We start from the raw sequence: 20,380 nt of genomic DNA on the forward strand, positions 1-20,380 counted from the left end.
TCCAAATGACGTTTAAGCCATCCAGAGCAAAGAGAGCGGCACATTCTACAATTTGCATATTGATTGCTTTGGATTACCGGCTATAATATGCACTGTGACATCGTCTCAGTGATTGCTTCGCCCGATCAACCCCTCAGCCGGGCGTGGTCAGTCGGGCGACGTCCGTAGCGCCGATGGGGCCAGATAAAGATGGGCCTTCGATATGAGGAAGGTCTGCATTAGCCGAAGTTAACCCATTGCTTTTCTCGCTATCCGTGTATTCGCGAGATGTGGACGTGCGACGCGCACACCCCAATGTGATGAGGGTTTGCGGTAAAGCATTTTTCCAACAGGTTGAGCTTCAATATGCCGACAATTTGAAATGTCGGGCGGCTACGGCAAATGTTGAACGGTCGGAAATTGCATTCATTCGGAATTTTATTGATTTTCTATTTTTTCTGTTTGTTACCTGAGATTTTATTCCGTCCGATATCCACTTGGTCTTCGAGAAGACTTCGACTGCGTCGGGATGTGGTTCACGACATCATAGCGGGGACTCTGTGGCTTTCCCGCCTAACATCCAATGTGGATAAAATTCTTTGATGATGAGTTTTTTTCTTCCACACTTCTCTTTGAGACATGACGTGGGTCAACGCTTGAATGGTCAAAAAATTACACTAAACTCCAAGGATTTCGATACAACTTATGTGTCATGTAATCCGTCCGTTTGGTTCAGTTTGATCTTCAACAGAAGCAATGGTCAAGAAATGTCAAAAGCTCTAGGCCCGGCTTGGCACTTGGCTAATATGCATAGTTCTCAATATCGAGTAAAGTTTATACAAATTTTATGTTGATTGCAGAAGATTCAAATGTCGTTTTCAGATCTGAGAATGCCAGAGCACGGGCACCTGGGTAGGGCGCCTGTAGCCTCATCCCCGCGGTAGGCAAAGGAGGGGAAATACGCGGAGAGGACTATTGAAAAAAAATGCAGAATATTTTTATTAATTCTACGAATAATTAGGCATCTCAATAATCCTAAATCAATTATCAACAATAAATTCGAGTAAGGGACACTGTTAGGCACATTCCGAAGATGGAAGTCATCCCGATGATCAGCGATCCACAGATTCCCTTAGGGCCATCTTAGGGCCATACTAGTCCTCACACGGCGAATTCTCTCGCCGAATACTCGGGAAGCCGTCACCATCCCGACTCCGTGACGCCGACGGGAGTGGCTTGGCGCTTGGACACCGAACCGTTGCAATGCGATCTTAACGAAATCCCGGTGTATCTGCTGGTTATGGTTAGAGCGTATATAGGGTCTGTATAGGTCTGTGTAGCCATAACGCTAAGTCCAACTGCGGTGTTGCGCAATCATGCTAATCTGAAATAATCATGCGGTGGACACGTTGTACTAGTTGTCGGTAAGCCTTCCTAAATAGTCGGCAAAGCAACTTTTCTTCACAGCCCTTACCTATAATTTGGCGGATAAAGTTTCTTAAGGAGACGTACTAATATTGTATTGCATTATTGTACTACAATAAGGTACGGAATTATTCAGGCCCAGAATTCATTGACTCCATGACCTGAACCAACAAGAATATTAGTTTGACCAATCATGATTGTTAGTAAAGTGTTATGACGACCACAAAAAATTTCCTTTCCATTTCAATCTGATGTCATCAGGGACGCAAACTACTGCTGTACCAAAGTGGAACCATAAAAGTGGAGCACTAAGAAAATTAGTGGACTCCCAATAATGCTTAAAAACGCCATTTATTGATGCATTCGGCTTAAATCTTCCAACATGCCTCGCTTTCATTGGCTCTACCGCTTATAACCACTGTGAGGATTCCTAATTGGGGCTGGCTTTGTATTTTTTTTTCTCCATTTCTTTTTTTCTTTTCGTCCCGTGCGAGAAGATACAGAGAGACAAGGGGAATAGTTCACAAGAAAAAATAATAATAATTTAGTGCCACAATGTATGTCCTTGCCACTTTCGTCTTTTCGTCTTGGAGAAAGAGTATTCAAATATCTCCATGTCCCCCCCCGGGGAATTCCCCTTTCTTCTTTCTCCGCGTGTCTGACTCTATATCTCCAGCGATTCCACTCTTCATACCCACGTGTTATTCACTGGGACTAGTCCTTGATATTGGACTTTTTGTATAGGGCTATATATATTCATTTCTACATTCACCATGTCGCCAACATTTGCTGGCATGTCCGGCAGGCCCCTGTCGTTGACGGTGTCGACCATCGCAACTATGGGTTTCTTGCTTTTTGGTTATGACCGTGAGTCTTATACTGAAATATATCCCCGTCTATATCACTAACCCTTCACAGAGGGTGTCATGTCCGGTATCATTGATTCTTCTGCATTCGCCAAATTCCTCCCCATCACGGCTGGTAACTCCACCATGCAGGCCTTGGTGACTGCTGTTTATGAGTTGGGTTGTCTGGTGGGTGCCATGTTTGCCCTGTTCACTGGTGACAAGATGGGTCGTCGCCTGATGGTTATGTGGGGTGCCTTTGTCATGATCATTGGTGTCGTTATCCAGGTTTGTGCCGTTGACGGCCACGGAGCTACTGCCCAGTTCTTCGTCGGTCGTATCATCACTGGTGTCGGTAACGGAATGAACACCTCCACCATCCCCACCTACCAGGCTGAATGCTCCCGTTCTACCAACCGCGGTCTGCTCATCTGTATCGAGGGTGGTATCATCGCTATTGGTACTATGATCGCCTACTGGATTGACTTCGGTGCCTCCTACGGTCCCGACGACCTGGTCTGGCGTTTCCCCATTGCTTTCCAGGTCGTTTTCGGTGTTATCATCATCGTCGGCATGTACTACCTTCCCGACTCTCCTCGCTATCTCATCGCCAAGGGCAAGGTCCACGAGGGTGAGTACGTCCTTGCTGCCCTTGGTGGCTACGAGATCGACTCCCACGAGACCCAGATGCAGAAGCAGCTTGTCATCGAGTCTATCGAGGCTGCGGGTGTTGCCGATGGCGCCGGTTATTCCGACCTCCTCACCGGTGGAAAGACCCAGCACCTCCGTCGCATGTTGATCGGTTCTTCCTCTCAAATCGCCCAGCAGCTCTCTGGCTGCAATGCTGTCATCTACTACCTGCCTGTTCTTCTGAAGACTTCCCTCGGGCAGGATGAGTTCATGTCTATGCTGATCGGCGGTATCAACATGATCGTCTACGCGATCTTTGCTACCTTCTCCTGGTTCTTCATTGAGAAGATCGGTCGTCGCAAGCTTTTCATCGGTGGCATGACCGGTCAGATGGTTTCCATGATCATTGTCTTTGGATGTCTGATCCCCGACAACTCCGAGGTTTCCAAGGGTGCTGTCTTCGGTCTGTTCCTTTACATGTCTTTCTTCGGTGCCTCCATCCTACCACTCCCATGGTTGTACCCCGCCGAGATCTCGCCTCTCCGCACCCGTGCCAAGGCCAACGCCGTTTCGACCTGCTCCAACTGGCTGTTCAACTTCACTGTTGTCATGATCACCCCCGTCATGCTCAACAGCATCGGCTGGCGCACCTACCTGTTCTTCGCCATCATGAACGCCGCCTTCATCCCTGTCATGTTCTTCTTCTACCCCGAGACTGCTGGTCGCTCTCTTGAGGAAATTGATCTCATTTTCGCCAAGGGATACTGCGAGAACATGAGCTATGTCAAGGCTGCCCGTGAACTGCCCAAGCTCACTGACGAAGAGATCGAGGCCAAGGCTGCTGAGTATGGTTTCGAGTCTAGCCGTCGCAATGGTGATGTTGAGGGTGCTGGTGCTGAGAAGCTCTCTCCCCGCGATAGCTCCAGCGATGGCAAGGAGAGCCACGAGGATATCGAGAACTCCCGCCCTTAGACTCGCTCGTTGAGTGACTGAAGACGCTGTCTTCGACGTGACAGCGCTGTGCGCTGCCATTTTTGCATGTTATGGTTGTGCTGTTTTCCCCCATTGGATGGGTAAACGCCAGATTTATCTCTTTTTCTTTATTTTCTATGATTTTTTTCTTTATTTCCTTTGATATTATATACCCATTGTTTCTGGCCTGGAGGACTGCCCTGGAAATTGGACCCGTCCTGTCTGCACCCTACTCCTTTGGATTTAAAGGTGCAGTGTTTTGTTTTTGATGATTTCATGTCTTGTTTATGGCCCTCGGAGATGGTTCGGTCGGGCATGGCAATCGTTCATGCATCGTTGCATGCGCTTTATATGCATATAGAGCAATCAATCACATATACCTCTACTCCATTTCTAAGGAAACTTGTAAATTATATACTGTAAACAATAGTCACCCGTGTGAGTCCCTGCATATGACAATCTTACGTTCCCGCCTCGGCCCCAGGGCTGAGTTTAATAGTGACTCACGCTGGGGGCACCTTGCATCTGACATCCTTCAGCAAGGGTCCCTTCAGCCCTAGCTGTTGACACAATGACCATCTAAGACAAGACAAACCATAAAAGTCGACTGAGCGCTGCGCCAGATGTTCCCTATAATATTTATACTTTTTATTTTGTCTTATATCGTATTTCAATACCAATTCCAAGGTTTAAACATTCCCCTCACAGTCTGATCCTGTTCTATAATATCCTTAGACATACAACCGTACATAAACTATATGATCTGTCTGGTATACACTAAGACCGCTTGTATCCTGCATGACTGCCTTAAATCTCAGGTTTAGTTGAACTATCCACTGCAAAACATAACTAGACTGCAGCCTATGCAATTTTAAAAAAAAAAAAAAAAAACTTTCTTCCCTCTGAGCCTCTTTCTCTCCAAAGGCACATGGCATTCATTGTTCAGGTGACTTGTAAAGAGCGGCTGATCCCGCCCGCAAGGCATCCTTTCAAAGGATTCTCCTTTACATATTTCCTTGATTTAAGACGTTTCCTTAGAGGGTTCTGACTTGTTCTTGCAATCCTGTCATATCATGCACATTTACTCTTCTCTCTCCCTTAACCCTGCGCCATGAGTTCTCTCGAAGCGAAAATCGTCGTACTAGGCGCACAGGGTATGTTCTTGCGTCATGTCATTTACTAGCTATCCCAAGATGAATACCTTAATAGATCTACGATACCGATGGCGTATACAAACTGGGAAAACCATGAACTAACCGTTGCCAAAAAACCAGGGGTGGGCAAGACCGCGCTTGTCGAGCGCTTTCTCCGCAACACCTTCAACCCCGCAACAGCCTCCACCGTCGGCGCATCCTTCGTCACAAAGCGCGTCCTAGACTCCACCTCCGACACAGTCGTCAGGCTACAGATATGGGACACAGCAGGCCAGGAGCGATTCCGCAGTATTTCCAGACTGTACTACCGCTCCGCCAGCGCCTGCCTGCTATGCTATGATGTCAGATCCCGCACTTGGACCTCGGAACCCCCCAAAAACGAACAAACCAACTGACTTAGCCCGACGCAGATCACCGAAGAATCTAGCTTCTATGAAATGGCCGGCTGGCTGCGCGAATTGCGCAAAAACACAATGAACGAAGACGGCTCCGACTCCCTCGTTATTCACGTCGTAGGCACGAAATCCGATCTCGTCGCCGAGGACCCCTCCCGTCGTCGCGTCCCCTTCGAACGCACGATCGCCTACGTCGCCGAGCAACTATATCCTACCCAGGCATCAACCCCGCCGCCTACTGCGACGGCCGGCGCGCTGGGCTTCGGCTCAGCGGTTTTCGGCGGGAGTGGTGGGAGCGCGTCGAATGCTAGTGCCAGTGCTGCAGCGCTGCAGAGCCCGGACTCGAAGCGCAGCTCGGCGTTCTGGGGACAAGAGATCGGGTGGGATTGTTGTCATGAGATTAGTGCCCGGGATGGGGAAGGGATCGATGAGGTTTTCCGCGTCATTACGCGGAAGTTGGTGGAGCAGCGCAATCGCAGGGATAATGAGCTCATGTTTTCGAGTGCAGGGACTTCTGTGGTTAATGGGAGTATTGGGCCGTTTAGTCCTGGGTTTGTGGAGGGGACTGGCAGCTTTAGACTTGGATATGGTGATAAGAGGAGGAGTTGGTTGGGGTTGGCCACGCCGAGTGTTGGTAATGCGGAGGAAGTAGAGGTTTCGAATGCTGCCAAGAGTAAAGGGCGTTGCTGTTGATACTTATTAGTGCTTTGCTTTTTGTGTGTTTTGTTATTGTTTTTATTTGCATTTGAGCCGGTTGGCGTTCTGTGATATGTATGGCGTTCATTGTACTTAGTTTGTTATTATGTCTGAGTTAGGTCGAAATAATTGATCATCAAGGAAATAGAGCTTTGGACCTCCTTTAACTTGGACATACAGTCTTGATAAATGATTACTGATAATCACATTGTATAGATGCAGTGGAGACAGTGGATCCGATCTTCATCTTCATCGGGGGTACAAATGTAGATCGAGTCCACTATGTTCCATACATGTATCCTTTTGTATACACATATGTAATTCAAATATTCATACTTCGTATATATTTTGGCCTTCACCCAGTCGGGCATAGATTATCCCTCGGCAAATAGAAGAATGGACAACCACCTGGGCAACGCTCAGCCTCGAACCCCTCATCTCGCTTATATCGGAGAATATGCCTCCCCCATTGGCCGACACTGCATGGACTGTGCTTTTGCTATCAGGAAATGTTGATTTCAATCGAGGCTATGGCTGCCGGTGTGTCACTGGCTTTTGCCTAGAGTAAGCTGCATTGCTTGGGGACTTCTTTTCTTCTTTCTTGTTTTCTTCAAGCTTTTATCGAACTTCGAGTTGTCCGCCAATCCGTTGATCTACAACCATCTACCATACAATCCCCACTCTCCCATTCACCGCTGAACCCTATCTCTACTTCTGTACTTAGCATGTCGGGGGCGGAGGTGATCGCAGTCGTAGCCTGTGTGGCAGCCAGTAAGACCCACGCCACTCATCTGCTGCCCAGGAATTAACGGTTAATAGTTGTCTCCGCCTACAATGATGGTAGCCGGATCCTCACGGCCATCCGAAGCAAATGGCACGACCGCCGCCGACAATTAGACCAGTCCACCATGGATCTGGAGTGGTCACTTGCCCGTGGCCCTCACGATGTTTGGTCTCAATATCATGCGCACCACCAAGAGCTCGGTCGTCGCTACGAGGAGGGCGACTCGATCGCTCGTGAGCAGATGAAAGATATCATCATCACTCTGCAAGGTGCTTTGTTAAGACACCTCCGAGAGGCACAGGAGAAAGGCGCCACTTTGGATTTGATGGCCTTGCAGATCGAGTCGGAACAAGGGCGTGTCAGGACTCTGGTCGTGCTCAGGGATTTGTACCAGCGACTGGCAAGGCCATCACCTGTGCTTCCGTCCATATCAATGTCTATTGATCCGAATTATCGGAAGACCTCGGCTGACGGTCGCACAATTCCCAACTCGCCTGACGGCTTCTTTCCCGAGACACGGCACTCTCCTAGCGGGTATCCTATTTCACCGGGCGGATATATCGAAAGCATGTGTGCTTCGCCGACCTCGCCGATGTCCCCAACCGACACACACGGACTACCGAGGAGAGGTGTTGAACCATCTAGTCCACGATCCAGCTTCAGCCTGCCTCGCCGGCGATCATCGGGCATCGGGTCAGTGGTGAGTGACATGTTCCATTCCCGCTCAAGTCGCGGGAGCATACCATCAGTCCCGTCGTCAGTACCCGAATCTGGCCTTTTCCCATACGGAGCGATGCATACAGTACCGCCGACAGAGCCGATACCTGACTTCGGCGTGCGACCACCAACCGAGCCGCGCAGACCCAAGTCGCTCTCAACCATCCCACACGACGAGATATGGGGAAACCCGTGGCAACATGAATCCATCCTGGAATCCGACGAAGACCTCACCTTCCACCTCAAACACACCCATCTCTCACCCGTCTCATCCATTCCCCGCCGCCAGTCCCTCCCACCCTCAATCGCCTCAACAGACTCAACCCCCTCGAACCCATCCACAAATAGCGACCCAGCGAGAGCAACACGTCCCCTCTGGCCACCCAGCAAAGCAAACAACTACCTCGGCTTCTGCAAAGGCGCCTGGAAAGTCCACACTGGCTTCGCCGGATTCAAAATCCACTCAGAGCCCGGCTCAGGCTACTACACACAGCGGTCATGGCTGCGCTGCAAGGAATGTGCCTTCGAAGCCCCAATGGCCAAATCATCAAGCAGCAATCCGCTCTTCGACACGAGCGTTAGAATTCACAAACCAACCGGTATCCGCTACCGCTCGGAATTTCTGGCGAAATCGCATGTTCCTTGTAAACGCGATGCGGCGGCGTCCTTTTCGCCGACAACGCCGCGTGGCGCCTTCTGTTGTGCTTTTTGTTGTGCGTCTTATCAGGGGTCCACGCAGGTTTATGGGAATCTTGATACGTTCATGGCGCATTTAGCGCAGAGTCACTGGGCTGTTGAGAGAGATACACTTGCACTTTTGTCGAGTACACGGTGCGTAGTTGGTCGGGTGGCGGGTGATTCGGAGTATTTCGATGTCAATATATTGCCGAGATGATGATCTGTTGCTTGTCTGGTCTTTGTGGGTTGGTGCGGGAAATTTTGGCGTTGGTCATACCCGAGGGATATATGGCGTAGATTTTGTATAAATCAGTTATATGATTAGGAAATCTGCTCTTGGTGTGTATTTTTCTCTTTCTGTCTTCTTGTATCCCATGTTATATCGAAGCTGCATCAAAGTGGCAAGAATCTCAAGATAGTGCGTAGGTCAATTTGAATGCAACGCTGTGCAGGGGTCACACAGCCAATATGTATCAATCAGTGGTTACCGTTTCGTCACATTCTGAAAATGGCGTTCCCCCTGCATAAAATGCAATGCAAAACATGTACCATGATGATTTTCAAAGTCCCTTGCGTATAGAGGGGTCCGAAAAATATAATGGGTCAAGCCTGGATCAGGGGTAAAATGATGTCGATCATCGAGTTAGTGCGGCAAAACGTGGATCGGTTTGAGATTAAGGGTCTGACCCTTTAAGGAAGTTTGGGGGCCAGAAGAGAATACGATTGTTGTCCACGGGGAAATAAAGATGGATACAAGCGAAATTAGAGTCCGAGGTATATGCAGCCCCTGACACTAGATTGATGCAAGTAGCCTTGGAAGTCACTGTACATATTAAATTAGCCGGGGTGGTACTTCAATGTACTTGATGGAAGATCATTCGATGCTCCAATCAGCGATCGACAAACGAAACAGATACAGAAGTCACGCTAATCCCGAATGTGGAAAGTGCCACAGTTGCAGTCCCTTTTTTTTTCCTCTTTTTCTTTTGAACATTTGGATTGGACTCTTCAACTGACTCGATCCTTGACTCTCTCGGTCCTTCTTGATCTCCTATTGATTTCTTCCATTCCTTCTATATCCCTTGATTCGGCAATTTCGTCATCCGTCGCGCGACGCGCTACAATAATTCCGACTCTCCACATGGGGCAGTGCTTATTACTTTAAGATTGCGCGTTTTTAGACGACTCTGGCCTCTTCTCATCTCCGGTTTCGACTTTTCCCCTCTTATCTACACAACTACCCCCTCCTCACAGTTTCGATAATCGCGTTATGCCATGAGGCTGTCACTCCGAATTTGTGCGGCTGCAGCACTTATTGTCCTCACAATCGTCCTATTCAATCGCAGCCTGAGGACCGAGAGCAAACATCTTAAGGATCTCTTGCATTTCGACACGGGCTCTTTCAAAAACCCTCTGCAACCGAAAATCGAGGACGAATCCAACCCTCGCCGGAAATGGCGGGTCGCATCGGATAATAAACCCGCCTTGGTTTACCAAACCACTGACATCGAGGTACCAAACCAGGGCGCCATTGTTATTGGAAAGCTGAAGGAGGAAGATACTTCCTGGGTCTCGGGCGAATTGGCGGAGTGAGTGGTGCAGAAATTCAATTGTTTATAGCGCTAACCCACCATAGATGGCACGGAATTATCTACACCGTTGACGACACCAATATCCCCATGCACACACCCAAGAACAAAGGTCGCGAGGCCCTCCCCTACCTTCAATTCCTGGTCGACCATTATGACGACCTCCCCGAAGTCGTTGTTTTCCTGCACGCCCACCGTGACGGCTGGCCCGCCGGCTGGCACATCGACACTATGGATCTCAGCAACGTGGACTCTGTGCGCGCACTGCAGAAGGACTTCGTCAAACTCGAGGGCTTCGTCAGTCTTCGCTGCCAGCTCAGCCCCGGTTGTCCAGATGCTATCCAGCCCTTCCGCCAGCCCCCGAAGATGGAAAACCCCGGCGAGGCCCACTACGCTACGGCGTGGAAGGCGCTTTTCCCCAATGAGAGAGTCCCCGCGGAAATCGCCGCCCCGTGCTGTTCGCAGTTTGCGGTTTCCAAGGAGCAGATCCTCAAACGCCCTCACTCCGACTACAAGCGTATGTACGACTGGGTGATGAACAATGACCTGCCCGATGAAGTGACCTCCAACATCATGGAGTATTCATGGCACATTATCTTCGGCAAGGACCCTGTCTTGTGAGTTATTCTGCCCTTTTCTCCTGCTTGCCTTTACTAAGTCGTCCAGCTGTCCGGATATGTTCCAATGCTACGCAGACGTCTACGGCGAACAAGTCGTCTTCAACTAATGAACACAATCCATCGCTTTATGCCTCCAGCGTATAGCTTTTGTCTCATCTCAATACCTCTTTAACCCGATGGGGATACCTCTCTAACCTGACCCCGCCGGTCTCCCTGGAAGGAGAACATGGCCTCACCCGCCAATGCCTGACGACTCGCTTCGATGTCTATTTTTCTGTCGGCTGGTACAACCAAGCTGCACCTGACCTCCACATATGGATCTGTCGTGTGTTTCCAGGCCCTTGCCTCGTGCCCCGGCACTGTACATTTTATTCGATCACACCTTTTTTTGCCAATGTCCTACTTACTCCTGATAATTATAGCGTAGCTATTTTTCAACCATCTCCCGGCTCACGTCGTCCCACCTGTACATCTTCCCACTGCCTACATTATAGTGGTAGTAATTGTTCGTCCCGGCGGGCACGACCGCCCGCCGAAACGTAATGTTAATCCGACCCTGGCTCCCCTTCCGCTTCGGTATGCTGTGCAACCAATTGGCCTGCGTCTCCCCGCGCATAACAACCATATCCCCCGACCCAAGACTCATCTTAATCTGCCGTCCCACCGGCACCGTAGCAGTGCTGCTCTTCGGGGATCCCGGCCCGGTCGCACCAGGAGCTACTAGAACTGGCTTATGCTTCATCAAGAAATCCCGCTCGCCACCCAGCGAAAGCGACGCAATATTCGGCCTCGCACCCAGAAACCGCTCATCGTCAGAATGAAATGCAATGCTGTCCTCCCCACTCCCGTAGTAATTCACAAGACAGAAATTATACCCCTTCTCGCCTGTTCCGTCCTGCGCATGCGCTTCGACCTCTCGACGCAGTTGCTCCAGACATTCCGGTATCGGCCGTGGTGTGCATTGGTATTTTGTTGGTGATATTGGTGAGCCGGTTTTGGAATCGACGAGTTTGTCGTCTTTGAAAAGGGATGTCTCGTCGACACCGAAGACCGTCGTCCAGCGTGGTGTGTTTATTTCTGTGGAGATTGGGCCACGGCGCGCCGTGTAGCGGACGCGGTAGAAGGGGAGAGAGTGCCGGAGGAATTTGAAGAGCTCGTTTGCTGTTGGGCGGGGTAGGTAGGGGGTATAGTGGAGGAGGTCGAGGTGGGGTTGGTTGGTTATTTGGGTTGGTTGTTTGAAGGGCGTTGAGTGTTGGAGGCCTGCTTCGATATGTGATGGGAGTTGGGGGATTGGGATTGGGTAGCTTGGGTGTTGGCTTGGAGGTTTGTTTGTTGGTATTGAGGATTCACTGATGGTCGGTGGGATTTGCTCATTTTGTTCAAGTTTGGGTCGTTTTGGGGTTGTTGGCTTGAAGAACGAGTCGAGGGTTCGTTTTGACATGGCTGGAGACACTTGGGGAGATATTGTGAAGATGTGAAAAAAGGTGAAACAGTGCAGAGTTTGCGCGACGCGACTTGCTGAACTTATGATGTCATTGATCTATACGGCCGATCTGGAATATCATGGTTTCAGTGTGTTCAATTGCCATATTGTGTTGACTTAGCTACTGTACGCCCTCGGTCTCCGAGATTCTGACTACATACTTCACTGCAGAAGCCTTTCCAGCCCTCAGATCCTTCAAAGCACCCTCAAGTCCACCCAGTCCCCCTTCCCTCACCTCAAACGGATGTCCAGAGAACCAACCCTGCGCCAGCCCCCTTCCAATAAACTGGAAGAAAGCAGCTCCAAACTCTTTATCGCCAAGAACCTGACCTTCAGCAGGCGGGTTATGCACAGACCCGACCATAGTTCGATGAATCGAGATGCCATCAGGAATCTTGGCTCCCTCCTCGGCGGGTAAAACAACGTTGACCCGACCTGGTGCATCGAGTGCAGCACCGAGATTCACATAGCTTCCTTTCTCTGATACAGCGTCGTATGCATGATGAATGGGTCCTTGGGCAGCAACTTTGATGTTTGAGCGAATGGCTTCGTCGCCTTCGCGATAGTCGATGATTGTGTCGCCCTTTTCTCTGCTAATAAGTGTCTCCACAAAGGGTGCGCCTTTACCGGCCACTGCGATGATCGGGTGGATGTTTGATAATTGCGCGAACTTGATTGCAAATGCCCCCACTGCGGTTGCTCCACCGTACACAACCAGCGGTGTGCGCTTTTCAGCTGGACTCCATGGGAGAGGCAGTTTCATTTCTTGATACAACCCCAGCGCAGCGGTCATCGCTGCCAAGGGGATTGTCGCGGCCTCTGTGGCGTATCAGTAACTTCTTGTGGATCAGAGGGCTGAAGGAGACATACCTTCAAAGCTCGTTTTGTCGGTGAGGTGGAAAGTAGTATGTTCCCAGGCAATGGCGTATTCGGCATAACTTCCATGCGGGCTCATCATCTCATGGAACGCAGCTACTTTGTCGCCCTTGCGGAACTTCTGGACTCCTTCGCCGACTTCCTCGATAAAACCAGCGATATCATCGCCTTGGTTCATGATATGCTCTGAGCTCCAAATTGGTAGCTTCCAGTCTTTGGGGTTGGTACCAGATGCCACTACTCGAATGAGGACCTGGCCTTGCTTTGGGGCGGGGATGTCCACGTCCCGGATGTTGACCGTGGTGGTCTTGTCGATGATAGCCTCTTTCATTTTTGGAGATGTTGTCGTCGAATTGCGATGTCAAAGTATGACCGATGGACGGATTTCAGTTTAGATTAGTTTTTTGTTTCATCGAGTCCATCTTGATTTGTAATCTTTTGCATCACAATTAGTAATTGCCCAGGTGCTCTTAGGTGAAGCTATCCCCACCTGTGAGGTCACAGTGGGTCATCCACGGATCATTATTGTTTCTGGGGAAATATCAACTGACAAACTGCATATTCGCAGTCTCAACTTCAATTCAAGAATAGACCCAATTCTTTTCAGCCTGGGAATTGATCTGTTTCATCGCTTTGCATTGGCACGGTGTTCTGTGGGAAGTTCTTTTTGGGCTTAGATTTAGGGTCAAGTTCATGCAAGGGCAAGGGTAGACGAATTTATATTCTACCTACTTATGTTGTAGTTGTAGGTGTAAGCTCGAGTTTTATACTTTACGCCACCCACAATCATTGCAATGCTGCATAATCTTAAACTATATACTCTCATCGCACAACCTAGGAATCACCAATCCATAATCCCAGAACGAACCACAATCTTTCCAACCTGATGATCCCTCTCGCCCTCAATAACCGCCTTCAAAATCTCACCACCAAGACTAGCCGGCTGTGCCCCCATAGCCTTTGCCAGCTCCGGCACACCCCCCAAATTGGTAGCCAGCATCCCAGGCCCAACAGCCCAGACCTTGACCCCATCCGCCTTGAGCTTGTGATTCCAATCCAGCATCAGCATATTCAGAGCTGTTTTGCTGCAGCGATACCCAATTGTTTCGAATCCAATCTTCTTCGGCCACCCCGCAGGCTGTGGAGGCGTCGGGAAGTATTGTTTCCCTGCTTGGTTGATCGCCGAGAGGCCGGCTACGAATAGAAGACGTGGGTCGCTGGATTTCAGGAGTAAAGGCATAAATGTGTAGCTTAGAACGTTCGTTCCTGTGACGTTGACGTCGTAGGCTTTGTTGAAGCACTCCCGTAGAGACACTTTGCCGGCTGTGTAGTCGATATCGAATGTTGCTCCTAGGGGGTGTTAGTGCGATTTAGCTTGGATCTGGGAGATTGTAGTACATACCGGCATTGTTGACTAAAACATCGATGTGCCCGTGGGTATCGTCGACCTGCTTGAACGCTGCTTCGATGGATTCGTCGCTAGTAAGGTCGATTTGTATAGCTTCGACGGTGTTGGTTGCCTGGGGGCATTCTTCTTTGAGGGTCTCAATGGCGAACTTTGCCTTTTCCAAAGAGCGACTGCCCATTAGAATGTGGTAAGGCTTTTGAGAAGTGAGGAGTGCTTTGACTGTTTCATAGCCAATTCCACCATTGCCGCCGGTGACAGTAACGATCTTTCGCAGCGACATTGCTGAGTCTGTGGCTGGTTGAGTCTTCAGGTTTGTTTACAACTGCCAATGTCTGAAAGGACATGGTGAGACCAGACAGCGTCATTTATACCCATTGCATCACTTGTTTGACTCTTTGGGATTCAAATCTCCAAAAGCCGATGTTTCCGATGGCGAGAAGATGCACACGATCAGAGCGGAGATAAGTGCTGCGAATCGGAGATAAAGTGTCAAACGGGACTTGGACTTCGGAAACTGTATAGATATTTGAAACGTTGATTTGATTGACAGGAAGATATCATGGAGATTAATTATGCCAACCCTAGTTCTACTGGGCCTGGTATTTGGGGATTTCCTCCCCAGTCCGCCACTTATATTTGCTCCCAGGATGATCTTCCGGCAATCGCTTCGTCCCAATGAAAACCTCCCTTGCCGTGGCACCCTCCTTCTCAATCTTGTCACGGAAAAGGCCCCTGCGTCGCAACTCAGGCAACAAGAATTCAATGATATCTTCAAACGTTCCAGGGTTCACGATATGCGCAAGATTAAACCCGTCCACATCGGAGATCTCCACCCATCTTTCCAGCTCATCCGCCACAGTCTTGGTACTGCCGACGATCTTGGCTTGAAGTCCACCAACGCTGATGTACTCCACTATTCTGCGCTTCGTCCACGGCAGGTTATCGGTACCGGGGACGGTATCTGACCATCTGCGTACGACAGATTGCACGCGAGGAGAGTCGCTGAATCGGAAGTCTTCATCATCTGAGTATTTTGCTAGATCTACCCCAGTCCACCCACCAAAAAGCGCGAGAGCCCCTTCGTCATCGGCGTATTTCAGGTATCCCTCCCGCTTGGCTTGTGCTTCTTCATCTGTGGCCGCGACAATGACGTTGATTCCGACGATGACTTTGATATGCTTCGGGTCACGGCCTGCCCCTTTGGCTATATTGCGAATGTTGTCGACGGTGCCACGTGTACCCTCTGGTGTTTGTCCACCAATAAAGATGGCTTCGCCATTGGCTCCGCCAAATTTGTTTCCTGCTTCCGAGACACCGGCCTGGAAAAGAAATGGCGTTCGCTGGGGTGAAGGTTCACAGAAATGAGGACCGGGTACATCGAAATATTTTCCTTTGTGGTTGATTTCTCGCACACCATCGCTGGAAACGTATGTTCCGAGCTGTCGATCGGCCAGCACAGCATCATCGCGGAAACTGCCTTCCCAGAGCTTGTACAGAACCTCCAGGTACTCATCTGCAATGGCGTATCGTTCATCATGAGGAATCTGCTCATTCAGTCCGTGGTTCCGGGCCGCACTATCCAGATACGAAGTGACGATGTTCCACGCTACTCGGCCCTCACTGAGATGGTCTACCGTCGAGAGTCGACGAGCGAGTGCGTATGGCTTCTCGTACGTCAAACTGGCAGTCACTCCAAATATGAGATTCTTCGTCACTGCTGACAAGGCGGGGACAAGATATAGTGGGTCGTTGACAGGGAATTGCGCGCCTGAGGACAGTGTCGGCACAAAGTTGGCTGGGCCCTTGTACACGTCGTATGCACCAAGAGTATCTGCGATGAACATTGCATGAAATCCAGCTTGATCAAGCAGTTGGGCCAGGTCGGTCCAGAAAGATAGCTTTTTGTATTGGTCGGTCTTGTTTCTGGGGTGTTTCCATAGCCCTGGGGCCAGGTGGCCAGGCGTGTTCATAACGAAGGCATTCAGAATAATCTGCTTTTTGCCTGAGGCTGATGCCGCATCACTCATATTGTTATATTGCTGAAACTATCTCGTTTTGAAATATCTCGATGTGACGAGTAGTTGGGAATCGCAGTTTTGTATACTGGAAATAAATGCCAAGGGCCCACAGATGTCACCATGGATGTCACCATCATGTCCGCCATTTTCTAGTTCCATTATTCCTGATGAATAGTACCTAAGTACCTACTTAGGTACATTATATCGGCCGACAGAATTGTGTGGAGCAATGCAAAGCGCAATGATCGTTTCGTACCATTTCGCGATAACGCGAGAATTTGACACCATCACCTCGGCGTGGCACGCCATTCCTCCCATGTTCACAACAAATTGTTCGCCAATCATTCAACTTTCACGATTAACCTGACTTCAGACCAATTAGCAGTGCTACAGTTCAGCACCTAGACGATTTTCCTCAAGCCGCTATAACGCAATTGCGGATATTAGCAACGCGACCACATGGCAACTCTGATTGTTACGCAATCCTCCACAGACTGTTAATTGGCTCTGAATTCATCCACATAAGGCTGGGCACTGAGATATGATGGACCCTGCAGTCAATAAATATTTCTCAGCCCTGCTCATTCAACTTGGCTTTTCTTGTCTTTCTTCGCCCAGACATCATGGCGAACACGATAGATACAGCCAAGCTGGCATTGATCTCCCAGGGTGCGGCCTATGGCCTACTCATTGGTCTGAGCGTTGTGTTTTGCGGCGTTATTTTGGTCGCTGTCAAGGTGCAGAAAGCTTATCTTGCCGAAGACTCGGGCAAGTCTGAGATGTTCATGGTCGCAAATCGAAGTGTTGGTCGTGGACTTACAGCGAGTGCGGTATTTTCTTCTTGGATGTGGATCAATGAGACGGTGCTGTGCGCCAGTATGTGTTACAGGTACGGCCTAGCTGTGCCTTTGGTATGTGGATTCCAGTCGTTCTGGCTTATTGTGTTGGACTGACGGGTGAGTAGTGGTGGGGATCTGGCCTGTGCTTCCAGATTGCTTTGATGGCAGCACTTGGGGTTATGGCCAAGATTCGTGTTCCTTATGCGCATACCTCTCTTGAAGTGGTGCGCATGCGGTATGGAAAGATCGGCCATGTAATCTTTATCCTGCTGAATCTTGTGAACAACGTTTTCGGCTGTGCATCTATGATTATGACCGGGTCTCAACTTATTCATGGTGTTTCTAACATGCACTATGTTGCAGCAACTATCTTGATTCCACTCGGAGGTATGTATTGTTCGATCAAAAGGAAATAATCAAGAGCTAACTGTACGCAGTGGTTCTATATACAGCAGTCGGTGGTCTGAAGGCCACCTTCTTGACTGACTTTTTGCACACGGCTATCGCTCTCATTCTGATTATCTACTTCACCATTTCTGTTCTGACAAACTCACATGTCGGTGGATTGGGTGGTCTATATGATAAGGTTGTTGCGACAGCGGCAGACAACTATATCCCCGAAAATTATGAAGGTTCCCTTCTCACTTTCAAGTCAAAGGGTGCAATTATCTGGGGTTTGATCCTCAAGTTTGGCAACTTGGCACTCGTCGTCATGGTAAGCAATACCACTGCTCAGATCGAGGTTCTCAAGAAGAGCCCGGAGTTACCAAGACATCCAAAACATTGTGTATGTCTAACTAATATACAACGAGTAGGATACCGCTTTCTGGCAAAAGTCCTTTGCAACCGAGGTGCGCGCCACAGTACCAGGCTACAACATCGCCGCATTGGCCGTGTTCGGAATTCCCTGGGGTCTGGGAACCGTCATCGGATTGACAGCGCGCGCAATCCACCAGACTCCTATCTTCCCAACCTATCCTGGAACGCTCACTGCAACTGAGGTCAGCTCGGGTATGGTAATGCCATACGTGATCAAGGCGCTCATTGGAGACAAGGGAATAATCGGCTTCTTCTTCCTACTTTTCATGGCACTGACTTCGACCATCTCCTCGTCAATGATTGCCGTCAGCAGTATCCTTTCTTACGACATTTACAAGACCTATCTCAACCCAAAGGTCACCGACAGGCAGCTTGTGCGGGTCAGTCATATCACTGTTGTTATCCACGGTGTCTTCATCACGGGAATTTCGATCGCTCTTAACTACGGCGGAGCAAACATGACATGGATTGGCTATCTCAGACCTATTATCTCATGTCCTGGAATCATGCCTATGATTTTTACCTTGTTCTGGTCTCGCCAAACTCGACTAGCAGCAATTGTTTCTCCCGTACTTGGCTTTTTCACGGGTCTTGCTGTTTGGTTGGCCTCGACCAAGTCGATGTATGGCCATATCAACATCACGACAACCACAAACAACTACCCAGCGCTCTATGCTGCGATTGCATCTTTCTTCTCGCCTGCCCTCTACTCCGTCATTCTATCGCTCTACAAACCATACCGATTTGACTGGAGAGAGTTCTTGCGCATTGAGCTCGCAGATGAAGCACACATCCACCCACCATCGGACACATCCACATTGAATGAGAGTGGCGAGGAAGACAACCCACAAGGGCCTAAACTTGCAGCTGGATCGGTGAAACCAGTTTCGGCGACTCCATCGGAAGCAGCGAATGACTCTGAGAAAATCGCAGGAGACAACGAAAAAACATTACCAGCCTCATCCTCTAGTGCTCTCGATATTAGCCTGGATGATATCCAACATCCATTCGACGAGGCTACACTGAAGGAGCTGCGCAGATGGCTCAAGATAGCTTGGTATATGTTCGCTGCAATTGTGCTAGTGACCTTTGTTGCTTGGCCACTTCCACTGTACCGCGACTACATTTTCACGAAATCATTCTTCGGAGGCTGGGTTACCGTTGCAATCATCTGGCAGTTTGCTGCATTTGGTGCCGTCGTCGTCTATCCGCTTTACGACGGACGGCGGGATATTGCGATAGGTGCGAAGGGTGTATGGAAGTCATCGAAGGAGTATATCGGAAGTAAAAAGGCAAACTAGATTGTATAGTAATTCCTCTATATATATTTATATATCTGATGTCGGAGAATAAAGTTGACCCGTGAAAAATAGATCGGGGACTCTAATAGGCAAAAATCGGGATTATCCGCCATCGCTCATCCATGGTCAAAATATCCTAATTTCTCTCATAAGTGAATCATTTTTCTGATCTTGGAATATTTGTTCCTCTATTGTCTCCGAGACCAGGGGTTGTGAGAATTCCTAATTTCAACCTGTCCCTTTCGTGCTTCAGAACTGTACTTTCTAAAGCTTCATGATGTCGACCCCATCACAAAATATCTACGACAACCCGAATTTTTTCTCCGCATATGGAACCCTCGCCCGCTCACAACATGGTCTATCTGCAGCTCCAGAATGGGCAACTCTGAAGCAAATGGTCATCAGCAAGACATTGAGCGAAACAACGGAATATCCCTTGAAAGGAACCCGGATCTTAGATTTAGGATGCGGATACGGGTGGTTCCTCCGCTGGGCTCGTGAAAACGGCGCAGAGTATCTCAAAGGAATCGACATCTCTCAAAATATGATCAATCGCGCAAAGGAGACCGAGGCTGAAATCGGACGCGATTCTCGAAAGCAGTCACTAGAGAAACCACCAAGTGGCGAGATTGCCTTCGAAGTCAGCGACCTGGAGACTATCACGCTCGGCAACGAATCAGAAACTGGACTGTATGACATGGTGTACAGCTCTTTGACATTTCACTACATCGAAGATATTCCGCGACTGTTTCGCGAGATCCATGCTTGCCTGAAGAAGGGCAGTCAGCACGGCCGAAATGGCCGCTTCGTATTTTCGATTGAGCATCCGGTCACTACAGCACCAATACATCCAGGACCGGGGTTCAGGGTGATAGAAGAAAACGGAGAAAATCGCACAATATGGCCGTTGAATTCTTATGCGGATGAAGGCTTGCGCTTGACGAGCTGGTTGGGGACCGAAGGGGTGAGGAAGTATCACCGCAGTGTGGAGACATATGTTACGGCGTTACTGGATGTTGGGTTTACTTTGACTGGGCTGAAGGATTGGTCTCCTTCTAAAGAAGATGTTGAAGGTCAACCGGAGTGGAGTGTTGAAAGAAATCGTCCATTCTTCTTGCTTATATCTGCCGAGGCTTGCTCATGAAGATGCAC

At 49.3% G+C, this 20,380-nt stretch overlaps 10 protein-coding genes across 10 annotated transcripts; 6 read left to right on the forward strand and 4 right to left on the reverse strand.

Moving 5' to 3' along the window:
• Positions 1 to 2,177: 2,177 nt before the first annotated feature.
• N7529_012042 (putative MFS monosaccharide transporter) lies at positions 2,178 to 3,851 on the forward strand (the record flags this gene model as incomplete). The annotated part of the gene is made up of 2 exons (XM_057247568.1): positions 2,178 to 2,271; positions 2,323 to 3,851. The coding sequence occupies 2 exons, from the start codon at positions 2,178 to 2,180 to the stop codon at positions 3,849 to 3,851; spliced, it is 1,623 nt and encodes a 540-aa protein (XP_057092917.1).
• Positions 3,852 to 5,073: 1,222 nt separating this feature from the next.
• Positions 5,074 to 6,093, forward strand: N7529_012043 (Rab family GTPase; the record flags this gene model as incomplete). Its single annotated transcript, XM_057247569.1, has 2 exons — positions 5,074 to 5,346; positions 5,416 to 6,093. 2 exons carry the CDS (start codon positions 5,074 to 5,076, stop codon positions 6,091 to 6,093), a joined length of 951 nt encoding a protein of 316 aa, XP_057092918.1.
• A 728-nt stretch (positions 6,094 to 6,821) lies between these two features.
• Positions 6,822 to 8,492, forward strand: N7529_012044 (uncharacterized protein; the record flags this gene model as incomplete). Its single annotated transcript, XM_057247570.1, has 2 exons — positions 6,822 to 6,867; positions 6,916 to 8,492. 2 exons carry the CDS (start codon positions 6,822 to 6,824, stop codon positions 8,490 to 8,492), a joined length of 1,623 nt encoding a protein of 540 aa, XP_057092919.1.
• A 1,058-nt stretch (positions 8,493 to 9,550) lies between these two features.
• N7529_012045 (DUF3431 domain-containing protein) lies at positions 9,551 to 10,591 on the forward strand (the record flags this gene model as incomplete). Its single annotated transcript, XM_057247571.1, has 3 exons — positions 9,551 to 9,864; positions 9,912 to 10,481; positions 10,531 to 10,591. 3 exons carry the CDS (start codon positions 9,551 to 9,553, stop codon positions 10,589 to 10,591), a joined length of 945 nt encoding a protein of 314 aa, XP_057092920.1.
• Positions 10,592 to 10,911: 320 nt separating this feature from the next.
• On the reverse strand, positions 10,912 to 11,925 carry N7529_012046 (alpha-ketoglutarate-dependent dioxygenase AlkB family protein; the record flags this gene model as incomplete). Its single annotated transcript, XM_057247572.1, has 1 exon — positions 10,912 to 11,925. One exon carries the CDS (start codon positions 11,923 to 11,925, stop codon positions 10,912 to 10,914), a length of 1,014 nt encoding a protein of 337 aa, XP_057092921.1.
• A 163-nt stretch (positions 11,926 to 12,088) lies between these two features.
• N7529_012047 (zinc-binding alcohol dehydrogenase family protein) lies at positions 12,089 to 13,174 on the reverse strand (the record flags this gene model as incomplete). Its single annotated transcript, XM_057247573.1, has 2 exons — positions 12,089 to 12,786; positions 12,838 to 13,174. 2 exons carry the CDS (start codon positions 13,172 to 13,174, stop codon positions 12,089 to 12,091), a joined length of 1,035 nt encoding a protein of 344 aa, XP_057092922.1.
• A 510-nt stretch (positions 13,175 to 13,684) lies between these two features.
• N7529_012048 (putative short chain dehydrogenase) lies at positions 13,685 to 14,531 on the reverse strand (the record flags this gene model as incomplete). The annotated part of the gene is made up of 2 exons (XM_057247574.1): positions 13,685 to 14,193; positions 14,246 to 14,531. 2 exons carry the CDS (start codon positions 14,529 to 14,531, stop codon positions 13,685 to 13,687), a joined length of 795 nt encoding a protein of 264 aa, XP_057092923.1.
• A 307-nt stretch (positions 14,532 to 14,838) lies between these two features.
• N7529_012049 (LLM class flavin-dependent oxidoreductase) lies at positions 14,839 to 16,278 on the reverse strand (the record flags this gene model as incomplete). Its single annotated transcript, XM_057247575.1, has 1 exon — positions 14,839 to 16,278. One exon carries the CDS (start codon positions 16,276 to 16,278, stop codon positions 14,839 to 14,841), a length of 1,440 nt encoding a protein of 479 aa, XP_057092924.1.
• A 614-nt stretch (positions 16,279 to 16,892) lies between these two features.
• On the forward strand, positions 16,893 to 19,228 carry N7529_012050 (sodium:solute symporter family protein; the record flags this gene model as incomplete). The annotated part of the gene is made up of 4 exons (XM_057247576.1): positions 16,893 to 17,180; positions 17,234 to 17,495; positions 17,546 to 17,823; positions 17,924 to 19,228. 4 exons carry the CDS (start codon positions 16,893 to 16,895, stop codon positions 19,226 to 19,228), a joined length of 2,133 nt encoding a protein of 710 aa, XP_057092925.1.
• Positions 19,229 to 19,505: 277 nt separating this feature from the next.
• Positions 19,506 to 20,372, forward strand: N7529_012051 (class I SAM-dependent methyltransferase; the record flags this gene model as incomplete). The annotated part of the gene is made up of 1 exon (XM_057247577.1): positions 19,506 to 20,372. One exon carries the CDS (start codon positions 19,506 to 19,508, stop codon positions 20,370 to 20,372), a length of 867 nt encoding a protein of 288 aa, XP_057092926.1.
• Positions 20,373 to 20,380: the final 8 nt, after the last annotated feature.

Source organism: Penicillium soppii (genome assembly GCF_028829465.1).
Source record: "Penicillium soppii strain IBT 18220 chromosome Unknown utg000010l, whole genome shotgun sequence".
In the NCBI taxonomy this organism is placed as follows: domain Eukaryota; kingdom Fungi; phylum Ascomycota; class Eurotiomycetes; order Eurotiales; family Aspergillaceae; genus Penicillium; species Penicillium soppii.